Source organism: Streptopelia decaocto (assembly GCF_964273445.1).
Source record: "Streptopelia decaocto genome assembly, chromosome: 1".
NCBI lineage: Eukaryota > Metazoa > Chordata > Aves > Columbiformes > Columbidae > Streptopelia > Streptopelia decaocto.
In genome coordinates, this window is record NC_138663.1 from 15,181,266 (window position 1) to 15,208,190 (window position 26,925).

Genomic DNA, 26,925 nt, shown 5'->3' on the forward strand with positions numbered 1-26,925 from the left:
AGATAATACAACCATGCTCTATCTGTATTCCTTAGTATTTTAAACTGGTTATGCTACCTGCTCCAAGAGGAACTGCAGGTTTACAACAGTTACCTCCCTTCACAGCTACCTGGCAGGGGTAGAAACCTCCTTTTCCTAAGGAATACATTTCATAGCTGCTGAACCCATTCCTGCAGTTGACTTTTCTGTGCCTTTCAATAGAGTTTGCAAAGCACTAGCGAAGTTTTTTTCCTAAGGAAGAGTGATGTGAGAAAGTGCAGACTGAAGTACAAAGAACCACAAACAAGAGACTGAGCTGGCCAGCAGAGGAGAAATAAAGACATGGAAAATATTTTTGTGCAAATGAGAACCTAAGGACAGAAAAACTAACTGGAAAGGAAGGAGCATATGAAAGACTGGAGAGAAAGGTAGGTAAGTCAATGTTTGGGACTGGGAAAACAGCATTTGACAAAGGAAGCTTTTCCTTTAGTGGTCGGCAAAGATAATCAGTATGAAATAAGTATGTTGAAGGCTGAAATTTTTAGAATAAACACAGAAATTACAAACTGAAGTGTATTTCTCCGAGGAATAGTTCAAAAGTCACTAAGCAGAGCAAACCCGATTTTATTTACAACTAGGAGTTTTCTAAAAATTTGATTTTACTATTAAGAAATCACTGTTTATTTACTTGAAAAAAAATGTTCTGACAATGTGTTGTGTCAGGAATTTATTATGATCAGTTCATACAATGATAGTATCAGCTACATATCCTAAAAGTCTGACAGTTTAGGACAATTTGTGAGAAACTCACTTCTGGTGACTAATTAAAAAAGAGGATTTGACAAACATCTGAAAAAATTCTCTTTCCATTTTAGAGATGCTGCTGAGTTTTAATCAAGAACTCAAGGATCAAATCTATTTTAATGTGTTTAAAGTGTCCTGGTTACTTAAAATTGAGTTTGTTTGAAAGACTTAATATCTGTTGTGACAGAAGCTGAGACTTCTGCAGAATATTGTTAATAACTTAAGCCTTTTATCAAATTACATAGAACTAAAGAGACTATCAGGAGTCTTAAGTGTTGTAACGAATAAGAACAGGGACTGCAGGTCAGCCATGAAGCTGGATGCAGAACAAACATTTGTCTTGCTGAGCAGAACAGGCAGATGGACACATTTTTCTAAATGGGAGTGTTAGAAGACTGAAGTCTAGGACTGTGGGAAGAGACAGGAGCAGTGAGGGCTGGGAAAGATGCCTACGTCTGACATATGCTTGATGTGAACCTGCTGAGTAGCAGCTCCTTTAATGATTTACCTCAACGTGGACATTAGAAAGCACTCAGTGTTAGGGAGCATGGGGTGGAGCTGTAGTGATTGGGTCCTGCCATTTCGGTAGCTGCTTTGGAAGAGCTCCACTGCTCCCTTCTGTTGTGTATATCCTCAATGACTTCCAATATACAGGCAAGTTCCTTGTCAGGGGATTTTACACTATATATTTATAAGGGAAAGTGATTAACAGCAGAAATATTGAGGCTTGGGGTACTAATTATCTCAACAGACAGAACCTTTCCCTTTTTCTGTTTTGTTTTGTTTTGTTTCATCTTGTTTTGGTTGGTTTTGTTGAGAGCAGGTTGTTCACAGCTTTGTCCAGTCAAGGTTTTAATATCTCCAAGATGGAAATTCCACAACATCACTTGGTCTCTGTTCCAGTGCTCAAATAGACTTGCAAAGAATTTTTTACTTGTGTCTGATCAGAAGTCCCCTTGCTTTTCCTTATATCTGTTGCTTCTTGCTGTTTTGTTGTGCACCACCAGGAAAACTCTGGTTCCATCCTTTCTCCAATCACCTACCTTGTAGCTAAAGGTAGCACTCAGACCCCTCTCCTCCGTTAAACTTGTCTTAAAACTGAACAAAACTTTTTAAAAATCACATCCTTATATATCATATGCTTCAGCTACTAAGACTTCATCTTGGTAGCACTCCACTGGAGTCACTTCAGTATCCCATGCTGTGTCTTGTATGGTGCAGGCCCAAACTGGACACGGTTCTGCAGATGCAGTCTCACAAGTGCCAAAACAGAGAGGGACAGTCAGTTCCCTCTGACTGCCGCCTACATTCCTCCTGCTGCGGCTCAGGCTGTGGTTAGCTTTCAGCACCCCAGGAGCCCCTTGCTGACTCACGTTCAGCTTGTCAACCAGGCCCTTTTGCTGCAAAGCTCCTTTCTTGGCAGTCGGCATCCAGCTTGTGCAACAACACAGCATTGTGTCTCCCTCCCAGGTATAAGACTTTGCATTTGTCTTTGTTGGACATAACGAGGTTCCTGCCAGCCCAATTTTCTAGCCTACTGAGGTTTCTCTGAAGGACAGCTCTGCCTCTACTGTATTAATCACATTCCTACCTCCAATTTGTTTTTATCTATGAATTTGCAACCTGTCCCAAAATCCAGGATGGTAACGAAACCCTTCAGCACTATTTGGTCCAGTGTTAACCCCTGAGGCATGTTACTAGTAACCACCAACCAACCAACCAGGTGTCAAGCTGCTGACCTCAGCCTTCTCAAGCCCTGCTGTCAAGACAGTTTTCCTCCCATCTCACAGTCCATGCTTTGAATCCATATCTCTCTAAATTATTGTAAGAATACAAAAGCAGATGTTGTCAAAAGCCTTGCTAAGGTCGAAGTGAACAGCATTCGCTGCTCTGTGGTCAGCACCTGAAGGCAGTCATTTCATCACAGAAGGCAAGCAGGTTGGTCAGGCATGGTTTCCCCTTGGTAAATCCATGGTGTTTGGACATGGCTTCCAGGAGCATTTGTTCCATAATCTGCCTGGGATTGAGGTTGGTTTGAGCAGTCTGTAGTTCCCTGGGAAAATGGGCATTGCATTTGCTTTTTTCCAGTCCTTAGAAACTCTGTACCCTGTTGACCATGATTTTTTTCAAGGATGTCAGCAGCCCTGTAATGGTATCAGCTTCCATCCCTGAATCCTGCCTGGCTTTCTTCAGAGACTGGTATAGATCCAGGCTAAGTAGTCCTTAACTCAGTCTTCCTCTTACATGGGTCATACCTCACTCCCCAGACTCTGCCCAGTGATCTGAGCACAGCCTTCTCTAGTTAAAACCTGAAGCAAAGCAGCACCGAGTGTATCTCAGGTGTTTCCATGTCCTTCGTCACTAGTGGGGTGCGCAATTTCCTTAGCCTTCTTTCCACATTACTGTACAGAAAGGGCTGGTCACATACTTCACTAATTCCAACTTCAGTTGAGCTTTGGCTTTCCTAGTTCTGCTTCAGTGTGCCTAGGCAGTATTTCTGTATTCCTTGAGGATAGCCCACCGCTGCTTCCACAGCTTGTATGCTCGCCTTTTGGATTTGATTTCAGTCTGGAGTTTCCCATTTAGGCACCCTGGCCTTCTCCCACGTCTGCTCAACTTCCTGCATGTCAGAAAGGACCATTCTTGTGCTTCAGCTAGCTCCCCTGGGCCCTGCAGGGCAGTCTTCTGCAGGATTCTGCCAACAAAACATCTGCAATGAGACAACGTCTGCTCTCCTAAATTCCAGGGTTGAACTTTCACTATTTATCTTCCTCACTTTGCTCAGAATCTTAAGTTTTGCTATCATCTCGTAGTCCTTGCTGCCAAAGCTGCCACCAATGTCAATGTTCCCAGCCAGCCCTTCCTTATGTGTAAGTAGCATGTCTGGCATAGCCAGACTCAGCTTGGTGAGCACTCCCGTCAAGAATTGTCATTGATGTAGTACAGAAGTAGCCTGGATCACTGTGCCTTCACCATGTTGCCATCCCAGTCCCCACTACGAGAACAAGAACCTTCAGTTTTAAGGCTAAGCTGCAAATGTTTATTGTTCATTTGTTTGGGTTTTTTTTTTTCAGTTAACTGCAAAATAAAGACTAAACCTGCCATCAAAAAATCATATACTGAGAAAAAATAAAATATCAGGAATCAGAAAAATACTTCCAGTTACTGCTTCCGAGTCAAGAAGTAAAAATAGGTCACAAAAAAGAGGCTAGTTGAATATCAGGAAACACAGCTCTCTTACCGAACTGGTCACTTCCCAGTTGACTGAAAACCCAGTAAATTTATTTCCTGCAACTACAGTGGGACTTTTGCTGAAGGCAAAGGGGGAAAATAAGATATTTAGCAGGAGCCTTCATTCTTTGAGATATATGATTGTTAATTGTGGCTCTGAGCCCACAGCTCTTAAGATCACAGATTATTTTATTCTAGCACTATCTGTAGAGCGAGTTCACACTACATCGGGTGGTGAGATCAGAGATCCATCTCCATTGCCTTAGTTTCTCTTACTCCCTACAGTCCAATTTTTTTCTGGATTCATCAGCATTTGGTGGAGGTCAATGTCAATGTAGATGGTTTCCCACAGGTCTCAAGGACAGACATACTCTTCATATGAACTGCAACAGTGCATGTGTTGTAATAGAGAATATACTGGTAACTGGGACAGTAGATTTAGAAAAAAATGCCATGTAGCCTGTTACGCAGTTAGTCAAAAGACTGACATTCTGGAAGAACAGCTGAAGTGCTTGGTTCCATGAACATAAAAAGACAAGACTTGTTAGAGTGTACAGTAGTTTCCTTGCTTTGTCCTATGCTGCCTTAGAAACAAAGCAGGTAAAGTGACTCAAAGGAAACTCTGTGGTATATACCAGGGACATCTGGAAAAAAAAAATCAGTGAAATACATATCTAGGAAAGATGCAGCGGAGTGAGAAAGGCCAATACTAAGGTCTTGGGCATCACCAGCTCTGACTGGGAAATACAGCTACCAAAAAAAAGCTGGTTAATGAATAACAAAGATCAAGCAATGGAGAAGGTTTGGTATTAGGAAAAAACTCGAAGGAGGCATGAGGGAGTGTTTCTAAGAAAATGACTCTATGAGATGAATACTTGAGAAAGGAGTTAGATCATCGTTATTGCTTCCTTCACATCTGGACCATAGGACAGAAGGTCTGCAGTCTAGCTTCCTGCTCAAACCTGGATCAGCTCTGAGGTCAGAGCAGCTTGCTCAGAACTTTGTCTGGTTTGGGTTTGAAAATCTCAGAAGCTGGAGATGGCACCTACCTCCCTAAGCAACTTGTTCTAATGCTTGACTATCCCTGTGGCAGTATGGCTTTTCCTTGTATCCAGTCTTAACCTCCCTTGTGTCAACTTATGTTCACTGTTTCTTGCTCTCCCACTGTGCAGCACTGAAGGGTGGCTCTGATCTCCTGGTGACCTCCTCATGAGTATTAGCAGGCTGCTATTACATCCCCTTAAGTCAGGGCAAGTGGTGAGTTGGAACCAGAGGCTTATTACAGCATTCACCCACTCACTTTGTGCTCTGATTTATTTTCCTCTTTTCCTTTCTTGGTAATCTCATAATGGATTTTGAAGGCAGTCTGGGCCCAAAGGCCCTGGACAGAAGCTCGAGATGGAGAAGCTGGTGTCTTCCAGGCATCATTGGCATTTAACTGCAGGTGAAAGAAGTTTGGGATTGGAAGAGAGTGGAGGTCATGGGAGTGAGTGGTCCAGTAATATGCTAGGGGTAAGGAAAAGAGGCATTAGAGAATTGTCTTTGAGGAATGAAGGGCCCAACACTCAGTCTGTTACGTACTCCAGAAGCAAACGTGCACTTGGCTTATTAGTTTAGGTTAAGGAGCACAAATGGAGCATTTCCCTTGGAAAGTTTTCTTTATTGGGAAGCATCCACGCTCAGGGTGTGAAGCTGTAGCCCTTTGGTGCAGTCTGCAAAATAACACGAATGAAAACCAGCTTTTTGCACCTTCTTGGGGTCTCCTTGATAATGAAGCAGCAAGCCCTGTATTGGTATTACTGTTGGTATTACTGTTCAGGCTATGGGCTTCAAACACAAATCCTAAAGAGAATTGACAAGGAAGAAGTAACTCAAGGCAAGATTAAAATAAACAAACAAACCCAACCGCCTCAAATCTCCAGCTGATTATAGGTCAAAATAAGAGAAAACTAAAGAAAAAGGAAGGCAAAGAGTGGAGATGACCAGAAGGGAAAGTTTCTTGCATAGGCTCTTGCGAGTATCTTCAGAACTAAAGCGACAGGTCTATACATTCTGCATCTGTGGTGGGAAAGCCTGAAGGACTGAGCTTGAGAAGTCCCTTCCCAGTGACCCGTCTGCTCACCTGTGACACAGTTCTGCACTCAGCACTGAGTAAATTTGCCACGAGGAAGGGATGATGATTTCTCTTCTGTGGTGATGCTCACTCTGTCACCAGTCCCTCCTCTGCCTCAGTAGGGGCCAGGCTGGAAACAGCTGACACAGAGAGGGGATTCACAGGGCTGCAGTCAGGAGTTCATCAGGCCATTCACTGTATTTACACCAACAGGCCTTTATACTTACAGCATTCTGTAAATACACTTCGTTCATGCTTTGCTGAAAAACTAGTTTCGTGTGGTGTCACATCAACCGCGTTAGTAACTGCTGCAAGTTAATCAAACCCAGATTCAGTTTCAGAGCTAAATCTTTCAGGTTTGGGAAAGCTGCAAAGTGGCAGTTGAATGTTGTGCACTATCTTGAATCCCGGCTGGTGTCCTTACCCTCAAATCAGGTTGTCATGGATCCTGATGGCTATTTCTGGCAAGCTTCCCCTAAACAGGGGGAGCTTCCCTAAAGCTTCCCTTCTCCCTTCTGTAGGAAGAGCAGATCACAGAGTAGATCTAAATATTGCTGCAGCTCAGCCAGAAACTCCAAAAAAAAAATCACACACGGAAGAATCCCGCCCATGTCACTTGTGATGCATTACAAAATGACAACAAGAGCATGCACACCATCCATGATGAATTCTCCAGGGACCTGCTGCTGAATTATCAACTTGCTTGTTCTCATACTTACGAAAGTATGTTTTAAAAGAGCTTTGTAGTTATTTTGAGTAGTAGCTTTCAAGAGGTACTCAAGGAACAAAACAGGCTAAAAATTGCATGAAATAAGCATTCTTGTGTTCTGAAGTCTGAATCTGTTGTATGAATCTCCTCCAAATATTTTTGGAATCAGTATTCGGCATTTCTTCCAATTGTGAATCCTGACAGATTTGGAAGAGTAAAACAGATACTGGTTGCAGACAGCAACGACTTTCTTCTAAAATAAATATTTCTGTGGTAAAAACAGAAGCATAAAAACTAAGAGTACAATGAATACAAAAGTTAGTGTGACCTGCTTCCCTCTGAAACTGTTTAGAGCACGTTAGATAATACAAGAAGGAGAGTACTGCTACAAGCAAAATACTTGTTGCGTAACCAAAACAAGGGTGGGGGAAATGAACTCCAGAGAACAGCTTGTAAATCATTCTAATGAACCAACAAGTGCTAAGAAAATGACTCAGTCATATTTGGAAAATAAATTTAGTGGTCTTCGGCCTTTCCTGGCCATGGGCAATGATGGCAAGAAACTAATAATCATAGCTGCAGTATTCCATTTTCTTGGCTGTTGCTTTAATTTCTAACGGCTGCTAGAAATAACAAAGCATCTTACAAACAGAATGTCACTCTTCAGCTGTACATGGGAACCACTTTATCAGATGAAACTGAGGTGTCCACTGTTACTTCATGATGTTCTGGTTTTCTATACTAGAAAAGATAAACCCAAGATAGAACAAAAAAAAGTTTTCAAGATATAAACAGCTCAGACCAAGGCACAAATTGGGCAGTGAAGAGGAAGTTCAGGATTAGATTTGCCACATGCATATAACATGCAAGATGTTACACAAAAAGCTGTCTGCCTAGAAGGTAACATTTTCCTCCTTCAGTTAACTGTTTCCTGTAACACAAGCCAGCTTTATCTCCTCTGCCACTTCTGAGTGTTTGCATACAAAACCAGTTTGCAGCCCAAACTTCTTACTTTTAAAAAAGATCACACCATATTTGTGAGCGGCTTCCCTACAGGATCTCCAAGGCTAAGTTTCCAGATACTTCAGAAAAGGAGCATTAAAATGTGCATCTTCCCCAGAATTGCAGAAGATGTTTGCAGTGAGAGAAAAAAACCGCAATCCTCTCTGCAGAGCTGACAAGCCAACGAACAATTTAAATCTCATTTGATCTGTAATTGGAACAGGCTTTACACAGAACAAGAATCTTAACGCCTAGATAAAAGCTGCATTTTTAGCATTAACAGTGATAAAGAGACTGGTTATAAATTTGTACTGCCCATTGAAGTGAGAATTCCTAAATCTAGCAGCTTTACCAAAGTTAATTCTTACATTGATAAGGAATGAGAAAATGCATTCGGCTAAGCAAAGGAATTTAAAAATGATTTATCCATGCAGACACCTCACTAGCTGATCGTCACACATGTCTGGACATGTAAATATAGAAATATTTTAGACACAAATGTCACAAATCATCCCAGAGCACTTCTGCCCTCTACAGAGAGCTGGGAAGGCCTTTTGAACTCCCAGTCACATTCTCAGTACTGGCTGCCTGCAATGTGTACTTCAGAAGAAGAAAAAGGGAAAGAATACATATGCATATATATATATATATATGCAATAGATACCATTTTTGCTTTGCAAAGATAAATAATGACAAACTCTATCTGTTTCTTACAAACATATAAATTATTTTATTTACAAAGCCATGTTACAAAAAAAAATAATAATAATAAAGCAAAAAACAAAAAATACAATCGCTCACTAGAGAATATCTCCAGGCCCGGTGTTGAACCATGGCAGTATCAATCAGATACATGTTTGTTCTGGTTTTCCTTTTTAAAACTGTAAGCCATAGAATTTACTATTTACACCTACTTTAGACATTTATTCTGCTTACAATTATCACAAGCATGGAATGAATTCTATTTGATACTGCTAATACATAAAGGTGCAGGACAAAGAATGAAAATACTTAGTGTTACAAAATATGGATTGTAGAAAAGAAATTGGCTGTACAAGTATGGCATTTTTTTTTCTTAGAATGATTGGACATGCTTTCTTCAAAAGTCTTCTGGAAAAGGTTCTAAAATCTGTAGTAGGAAAGCACAATAGAGCAGGTGCAAATTCATTTCTGTGCAACAACAGTTATTTAATATATCCCATGACTGACCAGCTATGCAAAACCCACAGAGTTTTGTTAAAGTGCCATGGGTCAACAGCATAACAAAATATAAGGTGTAAATAGAAAAATTTCTTTTTTTCTTTTTTTTTTTTAAAACAATAGTTCACTGAGAATCAGCAATAATAGAATATGCTGTATAAACTATTCTCTACAAAGGTCAATCAGCACTATGTACAATTGTTACATCAATACAAAAGAAGGCATACAAGTTATCCAAGTCGCTTTTTATGGCTGACGGGCCTATGCATTGCGTATGTGTAACAACCAAAGCTTCTGAGCCTCTATTGCTGGAAACAAATCACAAGATTTTCAGGCAAATGGGGAAGAAAAAGAACTACTGAGCGAATGCTACACTAATAATGCATTATAGGCTGGTCCAGTTTGTATCCATTTTTTTCCAAAGATTTACTTCCATTTCACTTTTCAGGCTGATTTTTTTTTTGATACAGATAATTAGTTAATGATTCTTTGATGATGAAAGAACACTGTGGGATTTTACTCGGTGCTTAACTTTCCTGAAATGCTGTCAGGCGTAAGCCAGTTGAAAAAAAATCAAGCAGCATTCAAAGGACAGGCTCCATATTCCAGCTTTCCAATGAAAAGACGCATGGAAAGAGCTAAAGCTTCCTAAAACTACAACATTGCTCCTTCAGTCACTGATTAGCATTATTTCTCAGAAGCAACCACTGAATCTCACAACCACTGTTTTCCCTCAACAACTAGAAATAGCAGTTCATTGATTACAGAGGATGACGTTGTTACTGAGATTTTTCAACTCCTGCAGTTTTATAACTCAAAATAAATTAAAAAAATCAACATAGTACTGCTCCTAAAACTGAACAAGACAAAAATTGTGCAAAAATAACAAAGATATGTACACATTTTTCAGTCTGAAGAAATGTACAATAAAAACATAATTCAAAGAACATTTTAAAAATATAAACATTGCTTAAACTTTCCTAAGTTTCATACTGTTTCTGAAACTATACCGGTCAGTTAGCTCTGAAGTATAGCAAAACATAAATTATTACAAAATTAACACTATAAAAATTTATTTTAAGAATATTTCTAAACTTTTTTCAAAGGGTCTAGCCTTGTTTATAATTGCTTAAACATTTTTAGTCTTAAAATTTGCCTTAAGCCTTCTTTTTTTAAAAAAGAAAGTAGTAATAATCTCCCTATTTGCAGTCTCTCGCCTTTCCCCAAGATGTAAATAAACCAGCATATAAGTGCACTTTTAACACTGTAGAAATAAAAATTAACTCCTCTGTACTATTGTTCCAGTACCTAGTATTGGCTTCCTGATTATAAAATCTATATTTTATTAAAAAATTCTTCAGTAATCCTATAAGAAACACTGTCAGTGCAATTCTGTTAATGCAGGCCAATCTGCTCAAGTCCTGTCCTTGCAAACCCAAACTGTTCACTGAAGTTATCAAGTGCTGTGATCTTAAGGGTCTAGAAATCCCCCAAGAGACGGGGATTTTGCATGTTGAGCCCCTGATAACATTAATTACAGTTTGGTGCAAAAATCCTCTATGCATTGATTGAAGTATAGATTCCTTAAGAGCCTGATCCTGGAAGAGGCTGAACACTCAGAATTCCCACTGAAATTATTAAATGCTGTAGGTACAGAGCACCAGTCAGGATTAGTCCCTACAGTTGCAGTGCCCCAGCTGTTTGCAAATTACTAAGAAATGCACTCAATTTTTATCCATAGGACAAGCTTAAATACAGAATTACTGTAATTTTAATTTAATGAAAAAATTTGGAGATCCTTTAAATAAATTCAAATCATGATCTGGATTTTTTTCTTGGAATGTCCGCTGTGTTCTGGTAAGGAAACAAAGGGAGCATTGCAATGCTAACAGCTTTAAAAGGCATGAAACATAACCAAGCAGAATGCACAGATCAGTGGCAAATACAAGTGAAAAACTAAACAAATCACTATTACAGTTTTCTGTAAATTTAATTATCTTTAAAACCACAAATTCATAAAAGATTAAATCCATCTGCAGGACATAGAAAAGAAAAACCCTGTGGAGTAGGGCTGCTGAGAGCTAGAGATTATAGGCTGGTTCCTTTTCCTTGTTATGGAAGAGTCCTTATTCTACCAGTCCGGTTTGATGTCTTCTAAAAGAGAAACCAGAGCCAGGTTCAAAAATCACAAAATGTCTTTCAGTATATAATACTTTAATAACATCTGCATCTGACAGAACTCAAGGCAGGAATTTATTTCAAGTCCCTGAATTAAATTCCCTCTTGTTTACTGATTACATTAGACCTTTAAGAAAAGGAACTGCTTTGAATAAACAACATACTTCCTTTGGGGACTGCCTGATTTTAGTAAGCTTTGGTGAATCTCATGTTCATTAACTTGGTGTATCATTACAAGTAAAGAGCAGCAATTAGACGACAACTCTGAAGAATCTTTTCCTCTACACAGCATGTTTTCATGCACAAGGAATCCCCACACAGCATACACGTTGTCACCTTCCCTTAACAAAATGATCTAGTTACTCAGTATTTAAAAACCACCGCATACTGAGGTCTTGAAGTGTTAACACATTCAGGCACCTAAAAGCACTATGAAGACAAAAACACTTGATTAGTTATAAACCTAGAACAAGGATAAAATCTGGAGAAAACAAGCTTTTAATACATAATCTGTATTGACAGGCACAAATAATTTGACTGCAAAACTACCGTTCCATTAATGCTTGTTAAAAACCAAGTAGCTTTTATAAGGAAGAGTAATATTTTTTTCATTAAAGCAACAGTAGTTGGAAAAACAGGCATGTTTTTATGTATACAAGCCCCTGTTCAGGTCTCAAACAGATGTAGCAACATTCAAATTAAACATGAAATGAGAACAATTTGTTGGAGTTTAATCGACTGAGTTTAGTGCGAGGGGAGAGAGCAGACAGGCCCACAGTTATCCTGGCAGCCGCCACTCCCCACAGGAGAACCCCAGAGCACAGTGTACTTAACAAATGCGGCAAATCACCAAAAGAAACTAATTGTGCGAAATCAAAACCACCCTTGGGCATCTTTATCTCACAGCTCCATCATGGCAAACACCCAGCAATGGGTGGCTGGTGGCTGGCACAGCACTGCCCATGTCCCCTGGGCTCTGGCTGGCCACCTGTGGCCGGAAGCCAGCGTTCCCCGCAGGACTGCCCGTGGGCCAGCACGGCTTCAACCAGCCTGGCTTCACAGCCACCGCCAGCTCCACAGTGCCTCCTTCCACCCAGTCACTTAACCCCGTGTTGAGAAACCCTCTGCCTCCTCTGGAGAAGCAACAATCTGCTCCCATCCAACCCCTCTGCACCAGCAGCTTGCCCTGACAGGTTGCCCGAGGAGGTAACACACTGGAGGCAACCCGGAGTAACTGCTCTGTACTCACATTTACCTTGGCAGCTGCAATTCTGCTTCAAACTGCATTGCTGAAAGCCTTTCAGGTTTGTATTCATGAAAACTGGCCTGTTTTTTCCAACTATAAACCCCAGTGTACAGCAGAGACTGTCTCTGCCTGCAGACCTTGCTGCTTCACTGGGGCTCCCTGGTTATCATGGTTGTAACAGTAACATTAAAAACAAGAGAGCTCAGGTTCCCCCGGTAATATCTTAACTGCCATAACAAATACTTGCAGATCCACTTACTGTGACCTGATTAATAACACCTTTACAAAGAAATATTATAGCACAGTTTAAGACTAAAATTTTGTTTAGAGACCATTCAGTTGCTAGACTGGAGATGAAAGCTGTCAACAAAGCAGCTCAGATTTATTTTGACAGTGGCAAGCATTCATTAGACAGGTAATCATTATTCATGGTACCAAATACTAAAATCCTGTGTTAGAGTTTAAAAAAAAAGTTTAATAAAACTTAGAACATCTTGATTTTTTATTTGTATTCCAAGCTCCATACTCAAGTACCGAAGTGACTGAAACATATTTTTAACAAGAAAGAGTTTGTGGAGCTTAAACAAACAAACACTTCTATTTTTGATAAAGTTACAGAAACAGGCAGCTGAAAAGCTCAGCAATAGCCTCTGTTTACATAAGGCTGCCACAAAATTAATGTTTAGTTCCGTTAAGGCAACAGATCCCCACAAGCTCTGCTCCTCAGGTACTGTGTGTTTTATACTAACGCAGGAGGCTAAAGCAAAACCAGTTTTCCACTTCAGAACAGCTTTATCCCATGTTTGTTCCTGGCAGCTGAATGACTGTCTCACACAGCAAAATGTCAGTCACTATGAATATGAAGAAACTGTCCACTTTTTTCCCTTCAGAGTAGTTCTGCCATACAAATACAGCTTCGCATTCAGCACCAAGAGGGAAAAAATCCTGTTTGGCAGTTCATCTCAATATGTGAGTGATTTAAAACATGTTTAATGGGGATACGGTTGTGGGTTATCATTACTACAAGCATACTGTTCTTTTGCTGTGTCTACACAGCACAAACTAAGCAGCACAGCCATTTTGAATAACTACTCCTGTATGACTTAGTCAGAATATGTAACAGAATTCTAAAATACTGACTGGTTGTACAGAAAAATCCTCTGGAATTTTTGTTTACTTGTGATTACACCTTGCTAAGGTGGGAAACCTTTGCATATCAAGAATCTTGATAATGAATTCTTGATAAACTACTCAACTTGGAGAGTCACACAGTAGATGCCATATTAAGAAAAATCAACTAGTCTATCAGTCCTCCTGACAGATGAGGGCTGGATCATGGGTTAAGCACCTGTCCTCACAAAAAAGCTGAGTTACAGCATTTATTATAATTCTCTGACTAGCAGTCTGTGTGATAAACAGGTGTGGTGGAAGTGCTAAGGAAGTCTAAGAACTCAGATCATGCTTAGCTTAGTTATGCTTTCAGATTAGTTTCTCTGAATAGTCAAGTGCCCTGCCTTCTCTGTCCCACTTCTGTTGTCCTTGTGCTGCTGTCACTTCTGGCCTATTTTTAAATGCTGTCCCCTCTATGCCAGTCTGGGGACTGTGCTGTGTCATCTCAGCAGGGGAAGCTGGACAGAAAAAACACATCAGCTTAGCTGGGTCCTGCACAGCTTCTGCTGCTGCTGCATTGATATCACCAAAGCAACAGCCAGTGCGCAGCACATAAGCCAACCTGAGGTGTACTGCAGGTAGTAAAACACAAGAGGAAAACTTGTTATTCATAAATCTCAGAGGGGAAAACAGCTGGAAAAAAATAAGTGAGAGGAGAAATCTAATATTAATTCACTGACAGACAGTTTCTATACAGAATTGTATTCATCATGAATTTGCATTTTAAGGTGTTACAATATAAAAGATTTCAAAACCGCTTACAGACTACTTAAGTACGCTTTTTTTTCCCAAAGCAACTTACTTGTCTGTTGTGTACGGGGTTTGATGTACTCGAAGGACTGGATTGTGACAAAGCTACACTGCTATTTTTTCCAATCTGAAAGACATTAATTGAGCAGTATTGAGAGGCATATTTGTCAGTTGAATGGAGATGCTGGTAATGGGCTTCCCTTTCCTGTGTGAAGTGGTACTAATTGCTTTGCATTTGGAACACAGATATTTTGCTATTGCAAAGGATACGCTTCTTCAGAAAAGTAATAATTATCTCTCAGAGCCTGTATACTTTAAGTAAACTCTCAAAAGGCACATAAATACTATTACAGGTCAGAAAACAACATAGGAAACAGTTATTGGAGGAATACAGATTATAAAACCTCACCTCTCTAGACCAAAATACTCGTTTTTCTAGTTACTGGAGTCACTTAGTGCAGCTACTCAGCAACAAGGGAGCAAAGAGTGCTCAAGGTCATGGACTTGGCCCCGGGGACCCTCTCCATTCCTGGGGAGTTTAAAGCAAGCGGCCAAGCACCATAGCATGCCCTAAGTTATTATTTTTTTCTTCCACATAGAGCCTTCATTTGTCATTGCCCAATAAAGCAAATATTAATCAGAAGAATCAAACTCCAGAAGTTTAAATTTGCAATTGTATCAATTTACTGCATCAAAGAATTTCTTTGGAGTGCAAACTCATAGTACACATACATTTTAAAAATACTTAGTTAAAATACTACAATATTCAATCTGCACATTTCAATACTGGAGAGATTACAGCACTCTGCAAGTGCAGCCTGGCTTAGTTTTTTCTACAACGACCCACAAACATAGTGCAGATATCTCTGTTGCGATACAAAAGGGAAGACAGCTGTTGAGTCACAGCAGCAGTTCCTCAGGGGTTACAAGGCTGATAAAAACCAACCATGGACACCTGCCTGCAACTGGCAGATGACTGGATTTTGAATAGTTATTCACGAGGTCAATGGACTTCAAGGAACATCAGCTTTAATCACTTGATGGAGAGGCAGCAAGGGCCTGTCTTCTAAACAGTGAGAAATGCAGCTGCAAGTTTCTTACTGAATAGATGGGACTGTGGCGTTGGCTGGCGGGGTTTTCACCAACATCACAGGTTTCTCCTTTCCTTCTGCAACACCATTTGTTACATTGCCATTTCACGTATGAAGGGTAAGGTAGCCTTTGTTTCCCTCTCCATATCTACTCTTTCTCACACAGTGACTCAAACAGTGTTCTCTATTCACATTCTAGCCAGAAAAAATGTTTAAAGTTTTTATTTACAGCCAGTTCTGAAGGCAGCTCCTGTGGTGCACAAAGACTAAAAGGGCAGGACTCTGCCTGTCCTGTTCCCTTTAGCTTGTTGTTTTCCATGTCACAGCTGTTCTCTAGGTAGCAACGTGCTTTTCTTCAGTATCTTGACTAAAGACACATAACCTTGTAAAATCTTTCCTAGCCCTTCAGAACATCATGGCATGCCTGCAAACCTTTCTTCTATACATCCACCATTATAATATTCATAAACCCCTTCCACAATAAAATACATGTCCACCTTTCAAATGAGAAAAGAGCCACTAGGAAATTTGACTTGCTGAGATCTGAGAATGCCAAGAGGGAATATTCTGCATCCTGAGGCTTCCATTCACCCGGTGCTGCCACGACTGCCACCCGCCCCACTGCGCACAAGGCACAGCCAGGAGCAGCACAGCCCCAGCACGGCCCGTCCTGGTTCTGAGCTGGGACCAACAGACCCAACAGTTACAGCACCCAGTGAAAATAAGAAAGATTCCCACTTGTGTTGGGTCTTTAATGCTGGGAACACCATTTTCAAAGGATTAGGCTGCAGCCAGGATGCAAGTCCTTTTCTTTTAAAAGTATACTTCAAAACCCAGTGGTTAACACTTTCAGTTACTATCTATCTAGGCCAGGCACGAATTGAATTAGAAAAAAACCCCACCTGAGCCTACTCATTGGTCACTTGAGCATTTTTCTGTATTCTTATTCTCTTAATTTAATTTGCCCTATTACATCAAGGAACAGGAGCAACATTTTAAGTAATACTGATCTTTTTGTGGAATTTCTACTGTGATTGCATTTCTAGAACACAGCAAGTCAAACCAGCAAAGCTCAAAAGTGATTTTGAGTATTTTCCACAGTTTTAATATTTGCATGTACAGTATGTAACATTATTTGACCCATATACTTAAGTGGGTACGAGTCTCATTTCTTTATAGCATAAATAAACAGTAGGAAATGTCTATTTTGTTATTGCATATAATTCAGTATCCTTGTCAAAACTAGCTGCCAGCCAGACATCTGAAATACAATCAACTTCACTTTACCTCCTGCTTTTGATTACTAGTGTAGCTCCAAAGACCAGCCAGCATAAGAAGGAAGTATGACCAACTTTTACATACATATAGACATACATATGCATGTATACCTATATATGTGTATGCATCTGTACATGTATATAAAAATATTATGATTAAAAATCTGTATATCATTACACTCATTACATATATTTAACCTTTTACTTAAGGAAAAAAAATATTAGCATGAATTTTAAGTTTAGAAATATTCAGCAAAGACCTTCGATTGTGGTTTATTTACTTCAATTACTGTCCAACATGCTGACACACATCACAAACTGGAACAGCTTTACTCACTAGGGGAGTCGGAATTTGAACTCAGAACCTCCTGCGTGCGCCTGTTCCCCGAACTGCACTGGCTATGGCTACAGCCCATGTACTGTGTAAAGAGGATACAAGCCATTTCCTACTACCAATGTTTATACCGAAGTAACAACTTGTATTTAGTTTTAATTCCCATTTGAGATCATATATCTCAGGGCAATTTAATTTTTTGGGGTACACATTTTAAAAATCAGATACGTGGCAGAAGTAAGAATTTACAGCATCCTCCACTGACTGCAGTGACTTAAAGATGCAGGACACATTTAAAAAGCTTAAAACAGAAAGACAGTGCCACTACCCATTTTTAAAAGCCAAACAAATCATCTCAGTTGCACCCCTGCTGGAAGTAGCAGAGAAAATATACCTGCTAAGCCATTCTTTGAGACCTTTCTTCTGCCTTCTATACCAGTTCTAGAATTTGCTTATTCTCTTCTTCCACTACCATTCCTGCCTGCTATTACCTGTGGGTTGCCTTGCCCAAGACCTTACCCCCTCCATTTCCAAATTCCATTTAATGCTCAATATTGTTAGGAAATTAGAGTTTCTCAAACAAAATTCTCCTATGCTACCTTCTCTGGATTTTCTGAGGTAATCTATTTTCCATGGTTTTGTCTTCCAGACACCAGGGCCAAGCTGTGTTTTCTGTGCACTGTATAGCACTGGACATGGTAGCAGAATGAAACTGTAGATCATTCTAAAGACCATATGGGCAGCTTTTCCACCTAATTTTAATTCACACACGCTTTTATCCTTATATAAGCCTCACCGAAAGAGAAGTCAAAGCTCTATTTCTAAAGACAATGAAGTAAGAGTGTGTAACCTTATCTGTTGTGCTGACTTCAACATTCTTATCACATGTACAATAAAAGATAACCAAATGTCCACTGGTTAAGATCTTAATTTCTTAATTTTTCCAGTTTCAAACAGGATACAGCATCTGAGGTCACGCATCTCTGACTCTCCCCAGGGGAACAGGAGATGCAAGCGTTTTACATAAGAGAAAGAGGTGACTTGCATAACATTTAAAAATGAATCAGCAACAAGTCTGGGAAAAGAAACAAACATAAATGCTGACTCTTATCTTCCTGTTTTAATGACACCATTTATTTCAGAGAGATGAGAATTAAGAAAAAAAGTTACTTTCTAAAAATTATTTATCCAGTCTGGACATTCAATTTTACTTTCAGAGATACAAATGGCTACTTTATTAACTGAATTAAAAAATCTCATAAAAATATTTTAAGAAAGTAGGTTTTTTTTGTTTACCTCTCAAAGCATCTTTCTGTGATTCATACAAAACAAATACAAGTAAGTTTCTGTATTAACCTAGAAAGTTAAGTTGTGCGATGAAAAGCAATCTGAAGCACACACAGTATTTTCAGAACACATGAAATATTTCATGTAAGTCAGACATGACCTGCAAAAAAATAAGTGGAAGGGTCCCTTACCTGCCGAGAGATGGAGCTGCTTGTAGGATCTGGCACTGCAGAAATAAGGTTGGCAGTGCTCTTTCTATGAACACTATTCATACCAGGCATTTTAGTGATTTTACAGGCTTTGCTACTAGAACTAGAGTTTTTTCGTTTTTTTCCTTCTGATTTGTCGAACGAAAGGGGTAGAGAAGACACTGCGTTGTGCGCTCCCAGGGAGTGGTCCCCTGAGTGGTGCACAAGAGAAGATACAGACAGGTTAGAAGAGTCAATACTGCTCACTACCATGCTCATGTGTTTCACTGAGTCTGTCGAACTACTCGATAGTGAAGTCCGTCCTGAGGGCTCCGATTTGGCACTGAGTGGGCTTGTTCCGTTATTTGTATTGTGCACAGACATACTGTTGTAGGAAGATGTAGCCTGATAGGAGTTCAAAGTTGAACTGGGGTTCAGGACACAGTTCTTTTTGTGGGACCCTGAAAATGAAGATGAGGAAGAAGTCTGCAAAGATAACGAGGACGATGATGACGATGACTGCGGCTTTTTCTTTTTGTTACTTGAAGACTCATCACCCCGAGATGACAGGTCTTTGACTTTTGAGGATTTGCTGGTTTTTGTTTTGGATGGCTTGTGGGATGGGGAAGGGATGACTGCTGGCACTGGTGACACAGCTGATGGCGCCTTAAAAGTGGAGTCCATGATACTTAGGCTTGCAGCCACGTGAGGAAAAGCTGTAGTGTGTGACATAATGGAATTAGTTTCTGACGTTGTCACAAAGGCTGCATTTGATAGCATGGCTGACGTCATTATGTAGGGAGAAGAAGTGATTCTTGAACTGATAGGTGTTGAAGGAATATACACCGCACTGGGGTTGCTGAAAGGCTGCAAGACTGATGCTGGAAAAGGAGTGGAGACATGTGCTGCAGGAGAAGGCATGGGACTATCCGCTGCCGGAGGAATTTTCCTAAACAGAGAAGGGAAAAAAAAAAAACAGTTTTAGATCCATAAAAAATTCCAGCCAAACAATGCAGACAGGAAAGGATTTCTGGGAAGGAGCAATTCACTAAAAAAGGCAAACCTAGTTCATTATAGTTTTGACCCCTATTCTACCAATCACATATATCTAACTATTCACAGTTCAAAATCAGCTCTGCATTCTGCAACGGCCTAAAAATACTTTCGCTTCCGATTTTTTCCCCTCTTTTTAAACTTGCAATTCCACTATGAGGTTCTTTGGGATTTAATACAAACCACAAACCCAAACCATGTGTGTTTTAATTTGTAAAGATTCAGGAAAGCTGGATCATGAAGTATATTTTCCTAAAAATTAATTTTGAAATGAGGCACATTATGTCTGTGAAGGCAGCAGAGACCTAACAGAAGATGAACAGGTCAAGAACTACGCAGCATAATTTTCCCTATAAAATTCTGTCATGGCCCATGAGCCCTGAACTATGTAACTCAAACCACAACCGAGCTCCACTTGAGCACAAGTGCCCCATGCAGCAGTTAAATGCACAGTGTTACAATTTAACCACCTTGTGACAAATTTAATTTCATTTTTCCTCTCCCGTTTTACCAAACAATTAAAAATGCAAATAAAATGCCTGACGGTGGCACCTATAAACATTCCACTCACCCTGGTTCATTCATTGCATATGTTTTGCTTGAAAGTTCAAGTTGAGGAACAGTTTCAATATCAATCTAAACTTACAGGTTAGATTTGATGAGCATAGTAAACAAGCCAGTTTGGGGGGTTGTGAAGCACTTCATCACGGAGCTTAAAGATGAAAAGGAGAAAAGCTCATCCCTTTCCCAATGCAGTGCTACTCCCAACAGCGCATTTGAGAGCCGCTTAGATGGGATTAGCTAGGTTAGTTATTGATTAATTTCACTGATATTGAAAAATTGATAAAATATTAAACAACGCTTAATAATCTTCATAACTCATTGAATAATATGCTGAGAATAAAATTTAATATCACCTGTGAAATGAGTGGAATGTATTCAAATTCCTTCCTATTCAGCCACCATCTTCTATTATTTTATCTAGCCCAGTGTTAACAAAGAACCAGACTGCCATAATGTTTCTAGGAAAATTATCATGTGAGCTTTCCTCATTATTTAGACTAAAATTTAATTCACAGTTGAATACTGTTTTGCTTTAAGAACCTGCACATCACCATAACTCTGCCCTTATTATCCTCACTACTGACACCTTTTCAGTTTTTGAAGACTTATTCTTGCCCTCAAAGAAGAAGGATAAAAGAGCAGCACTGGGTGTGCTGTTTTATCATAAATCAAATCCTAATTACAAGTGTCCTTTCCTGGTATTCCTCCTATGGAGACTGTCAGACAGAACACTGTTTATGGCACAATTACATAAGGGATTACATACAGTCTGTGCAGCCAGAAACGAGGAAGCCCCTACTGCCTGTGATGTGCTATGTGAACAAAGCTGCTTATCAGATCTGTTCCTCAGGTTATTTTTGAAGAAAGGCCAATTATTCTTACCCACCTTGTAAAGTACTCGAGAACCAGGGATAAAAAGTACTTTGTAAATGTCGTTACCATTCTCAAAACATGGCCTTGCATCCCTGTACCTTTAGCCACAACTACAGAGCTGCACTAGCACCAGTTATAAAATAATGGCTTTACACAAACTCCTGCCTGGGGAAGACAGGAAAAGATCAGTCCAGAGGAGCACTGAGGACAACGGGAGAATACAACAGGGGTTAAGCACTGTGAGCTTCCTGTGTTATACAGACAAGTCAGTACGGGTGGAATTCATTAAAATATTAGAGATTACATTAACAGCTAGAATTTGGGAAAACATTTACAATTGAATTTAGTGGGAGCAGGGTGAGGCCTGTTTATTTCTCGTATCATATAACTACTATACTTTCGTTTTTCGTGATAGCAGTGGTACTAGTGACACATTTTCTCAGATTTAAGAAAACCAAATTATTTTTATTTGTGGAAGGTGACAGACGCTAGTTAACAGCCAGATTTACACAGTAGAAGAGTATTATCTGTCTGTAAACAGACGTGAGATGGGCCCTTTTATGGCAAACCCAACCATTTCCAAACTATGTCTCCCAGCATAATAGCGCTGTTATCATCAAGTTACCAGGTCAGTCAGACAAGCCAAGCTTTAGAGTTTCAAAAAGATACTTAAATAAAAATCAAACCTTGTTTATCTAATGGTTGGCATCCAGTGAATATAACACAGTCCTGATAATAAACAGTGACATGAAACACTGCGCTTTAGGGTCATTACACTGGAAGAAGAATTTATATTCTGTAGCAGAATACCGCCAAAAAATCAATCCTAGCTGCAGACGCCATGAGTTTTTCAAATACGTATGTTGTTTAAAGAATCAACATCTCTTTTAGAAGTGCACTCTATTTTAATGTATCTGTGCAGCCAAGGTGCTTGGAACCTGTATATGTGATATAGAGGTGCTTCAATAGTGGCTAATAATCAGAATTTTAAGACTCAACAGCCAGCAAGGGTACTATGGACTAAAAAAGCATCACATTTCATGTCACGCACAGGCAAATGAGTGTTGAGTTCCATCTTACAGCATGACACTTACAGAGGAAAGTCTAAACAGGTGATACAGTTGCATGATACAGGTATAAAAATCTAGGAAAAATCTAACCTGTGTGTTATAAAATGATATGACAGCAAAACAAACCTCCAAACCCAGAAAACACTGTGCTTTAATGCTTTTAAGTTATATTAACGGAGCTACTGAATTATTCCTCTCCAGATTCAGAGAGACTAACAGAAAGTCCTAAATCTGTCAGAAATTTACATCAGAATAGGAGATTGTTCTGTTGTTCTGCATATTCCTCAACAGAGAAAACTTATATTCATATTACTGCTATGATTTAATACAGATTTTCAAATGTTAAAATACCCACCAACTGTAAAAATCCCACTTACTTCCACATCTGTGAGTTCAAGTGTTTTTCTACCATGGAGTTTAGTGCGAATCGGAAATGGTCCCATCTTCTGTCAAAGACGTAGTACCCTCTTCCCATTAAGCGACTGCCATATGAACAAAACTGAAAGCAAAGATATTTCAGTGTTGTTTTAAAAAATAATTTCCACATTATAAAATAATTATAATTTTTAGATCAAGGAACCCCTTTGTAATTTGTATTGTGCATAAAAAACACCTTTAAGAAGGTGTTTTTCACTATCTGCATGATAAATACTTTTTGCATGATACATGAACTATGTGCATAATGTTTAAGCTTAGTATAAAGTATATTTCATATACATTATAAACAAGTCAGTTTACTATGAGGTTCCTGTGTTACATGGAAAGGATATAAATGCTGTGGGACTGTTAAGGAAGCAATTCTGGCTAATAATACTCTTAATGCCTCAGAAAAAGTTACACCCTTTTGTGCACATTAGATCTTGTAATTGTGTAACAGGAATAAAAATATAACCGAAGAGAAAAAAGGTGCAATGAGAGCATCTTCAATATCCGTTTAATAAATAAACACACCAGTGGTATTTCAGTAAAAAAATAAATTCTTATCCATGGCACCTATGCAATAACAGAGCACCAGGTACACTCTTCAGTGTTTGAAAATCACCTAGAGGAGTAGTAAATACTTTGCGAATTCTGCCGAGCTCAGGAGTACTTCCTGCAAAGTCCTACTACACTGAAACGGGACGATCGGGAATCTACCCTTTCTTCAGTTTTACTGATCTTATGTTATGTAGAGAACTGCCGCAAGACCTATTTGTGGGAGAGAAACCTGTTACAAACCATCTTCAGAAAACAAGACAACTCTCCATCACGCAAGGACCAAGGCACACAAATTCTGGCTGAGAGCAGAAGCTACTGATGCGATAGGAACGCATCCCTTTAAAGTACTTTTCAGCTTAATGGAGAGCAAGTGCTGGCTAACTGTTTACCTTAAGTCTGTTTCATGACAAGGTTAAACAGGTTAATTAAAACTACCACCTAATCTGATAAACTGGCCTCACCTCCCAGTGATACTGATCAGTTCCCACTAAGAGGCAGTTTAAGAAGCTATTGCCTTGTACCCGGCTGTTATTACCACTTTGCTGGGAGAGGGACTATGTAAGGAAAAGAGTTCACTTCTATATAAAATGTAGAAAGTGAGCAAGAACTGTGCTGAAGGGGATTTGCACCATCTTTACTGACTTCACCTTGATACGGCCTAAGAACAGCTGCACCCTCAGTAACTGCTTCAGTTGAGAGATGTTGAGATGTCAAAGAAAAGATGAGTCAGTGGGATTTGCCTTGATCCAGAACCAGGATCCTACAACAAAATGGCTTTTGCCACCCATGCCTCACTGATGGTGTCTGTACAAGAACCAGCTGCACTTCCATTATTTTGGGCTGGACTAGGTGATCTCCAGAGGTCCCTTCCAACCCCAGCAACTCTGTGATTCTTTTTTTTTAAATTGTGTGGACAGACAGGCAGTGAGCCTTTAATTTTTAATTCATAAAGAAGTAGCCAGCAAAAATGAAGTAGAATTGTAGAAGAGTACCAAGGAAGCAGGAGGTTACTGCATATCATAGTATTATATGGATTATAATAATGCTGATTTTCTGTGTAAGAACCAAATACAGAATTTCATCGGACAGTCATTTTATGTTCAGCTCATACTTTTTCCTGATGTCTGACAGTAAGAAGTTTCCTTTGCTCTAGGGACTGTAGACAATGCTACAGTTATCACAGTGTTTGTTTTATTCTGCATATCACATGGAAAACACATAAGTGAAGTCTTCATTAATTTTATTCTTTGGCTCAATTTTTATGAGAACCAACCGCTTAGAAGTTCAAGAGTTCTCCCATTACTTCTTGGTTTGTACAGTGTAAACAAATCCACACTGTGGAGATAATGCCACAAGGCAGCTCTTACTACTTACAATGAAATTTCTCACTAATATAGGAGAAAGACAAAACCAGCACATACTTAAGCCACGGCAGAGCAGACGGGCTATGCCGTGCTCTAGACTTGCAATTCTTAGATGAACAAAGCAATAGCTTCTAACTCCACATACAGGCACATAAATGATATTTAATTACTGCTTCAAACCAGACTACAAAAATCAACAAAGCACTGTAATAGCCCTTTGCTGCCTTAGATTTTCAGAACTATAGCAAATCGCAAGGTACAATTTCATAAGAACTATGACAACGAAGAGATTACCTGTTCATGTCACATTTAAAACAATGCAACTTGCCTCGGCTTGGCAGAATTACACCCAAGTTGCAGTCTACTGAGAGGAAAATCTAGAACTTCTCATTTTCTACTGCTCATCCTGTCCTGCAAACTGGCAATGTTTGTCATATGTACTGACCAGTCGCCTTCTCCTACCTTATCCCATCCATACCATTTCCTGCCAAATGTATTTGTTCTCTTTACAATACAGTTTACAGAATGTAAGGTACTCATTCCTTACATTTTTATTAAATGACTTCTTTTTACTTCCCTCTAATTACATAAGAATAACAGCACGGCATGCCAGAGACAGACACATACCCCAAGAGGTCTGGGATGGTGTCCAGAAAAATGACAGTCTAATTTCTCAGATTCTTCAGCTCCATCCGCTTCTCCTTCATCACTCGACAATCTGCTTGTTATATCTCCTCCCATGGAAGGCAGTGGCAGTTCTGGTACGTACCCACTGTGGTTTGAAGAACTGTTGCTGTTTATGCTATTTGCAGATGATGGTCTAGAAGGAGAATATACATTTAAATCATCAGTGTTTAAAGGCTCAGCAAACATACCTGCCGGAGTGAAGCATCAAAATAAATTATACTAGAAATGATCATATAAAGAAGGACAGTAAGATAAAGAATAGCTGACATTTGGTCTTGTGAGAAATATATTGGGGTTATCATGAAGTTAATGTTAGCAGAAGCACCTTTGTATTGTCTGAGATTTTAAATTTGCCACGAGGTTGAGCTTAGGATCTTGAGAGAGGCAAATTATATAAAAAATGCAAATAAAAATCAGATGTGTATAATCTTCTTACATAGCACCATTACTCTGCTACTTGATTGATCCCAAGGGTCCAGTTATGAAATTTTATTTCATACCAAAATACTACTGAAATTAATGTTCTAAATCTGAGCTGACACCCCCTACAGCTAGACTAGTAAGTAAAGTAACTGGGAGGACCTCTTACAGCATGTAGGTTTTCTTTACCTTTGCTAAAATACAGCAAAACAAAGTGGAGATGCCTTTGTACCACAGAGCACAGTGGTGCCTTGCCTTTCAAAAGTAGCTTGGAAACAAATCTGATCAGAAATGAGGGTGAAAAGGATTCTCAACTGCAGTCTCTACAACCAAGTATGTCATATGTGGACCTTGGAGGCTGGAGGAGAGGTCCACATTGAGCAAAATCTGAAGATCTTCTTCAAGCTCATGAATTTATGCTATCATGACACAGCAGTCACTAAGACTGTGGACAGGTGCCCTCTTCTGAACTGAGCTGGGACTGCTCAACAATGCCCATCAGCCTGAAATAACTGCTGCACTTGCTGTAGCGAGGGATATAGGTTGTGTGGGTGCTCCTCAGCCTTCAGGAAAAGTCAGCCAGGTCATGGCAAGCCACCTCCAGTGAGCGCTGAGAGCTCTGACCCATCAGAGCAGAGAGAATTCACACAACCTCTTCAGCAGCAGAGCTGCGGGCGTCCTGGCTCCCCGCAGAGAGGCAGCAGCCTTGCCTTTCCTTTCCTTTCCTTTCCTTTCCTTTTCTTTCCTTGCCTCTGGCACAGCTGCTTGCAGAACCAGACAGGACAACACAACAGAGGCACAGCAGCAGAAATAAAAGTGTGATTGTACAAACACAACATATGATGGCTAAAATCACCCTCCTCATGTACCACCACCTTTGCAATTCCTTCAGCTGACTGTCACTGAATTGCATTCCGGTTTTGTTTCTTTGACTGCAACAGCTACTAAAACCAAAGTCTGTCTGTCCCTCTATGCTCCTCTCTATGTAAGGACTGTGTAGGGTCACTCCTTTTCTAAGAATTACTCAGACTTCTCACCACATTATTTACTTACAGGTATTCTTTCATTGTCCTTTCACTCAACCCCTCTAAGACCCTCCTCTGCCATTGTATGAATAACATTTTATTATGGCTTGATGAACACATAGCAAACATCTGAAAAGACTTGAGATAGCAAATAAATCATATATCTCTTTGAGGTAGGGACTATCTTAGTACAAAAGCCCCCCAAAATGGGCACTGAATCCTGACCAAAGCTTCTGCAAAGAAATATGAAACAAAATAAATATGAACAAAACCAGCTGGTTTAGCTTTATCTACTCCAGCCAAAATTAGTACTAAAAACCACCCCAGTCAAC

At 39.7% G+C, this 26,925-nt stretch overlaps 1 protein-coding gene across 14 annotated transcripts in view; it reads right to left on the bottom strand.

The window, feature by feature from the left end:
* Positions 1-8,544: 8,544 nt before the first annotated feature.
* Positions 8,545-26,925, bottom strand: part of ATXN7L1 (ataxin 7 like 1) — a 115,514-nt gene continuing 97,133 nt past the window's right edge. For 13 of the 14 annotated variants that reach the window (XM_082068768.1, XM_082068761.1, XM_082068770.1 and 10 more), the window contains 5 exons: positions 25,089-25,281; positions 22,497-22,618; positions 18,563-19,508; positions 14,435-14,509; positions 8,545-11,192 (listed from right to left, as the gene is read on the bottom strand). In XM_082068768.1, the coding sequence (XP_081924894.1) occupies positions 11,151-11,192; positions 14,435-14,509; positions 18,563-19,508; positions 22,497-22,618; positions 25,089-25,281 (1,378 nt within the window). In that variant the 3' untranslated portion in view covers positions 8,545-11,150. Of the gene's footprint in view, positions 11,646-14,434; positions 14,510-18,562; positions 19,509-22,496; positions 22,619-25,088; positions 25,282-26,925 lie in introns of all 14 variants that reach the window. The other variant, XM_082068767.1, reaches the window with a different exon arrangement.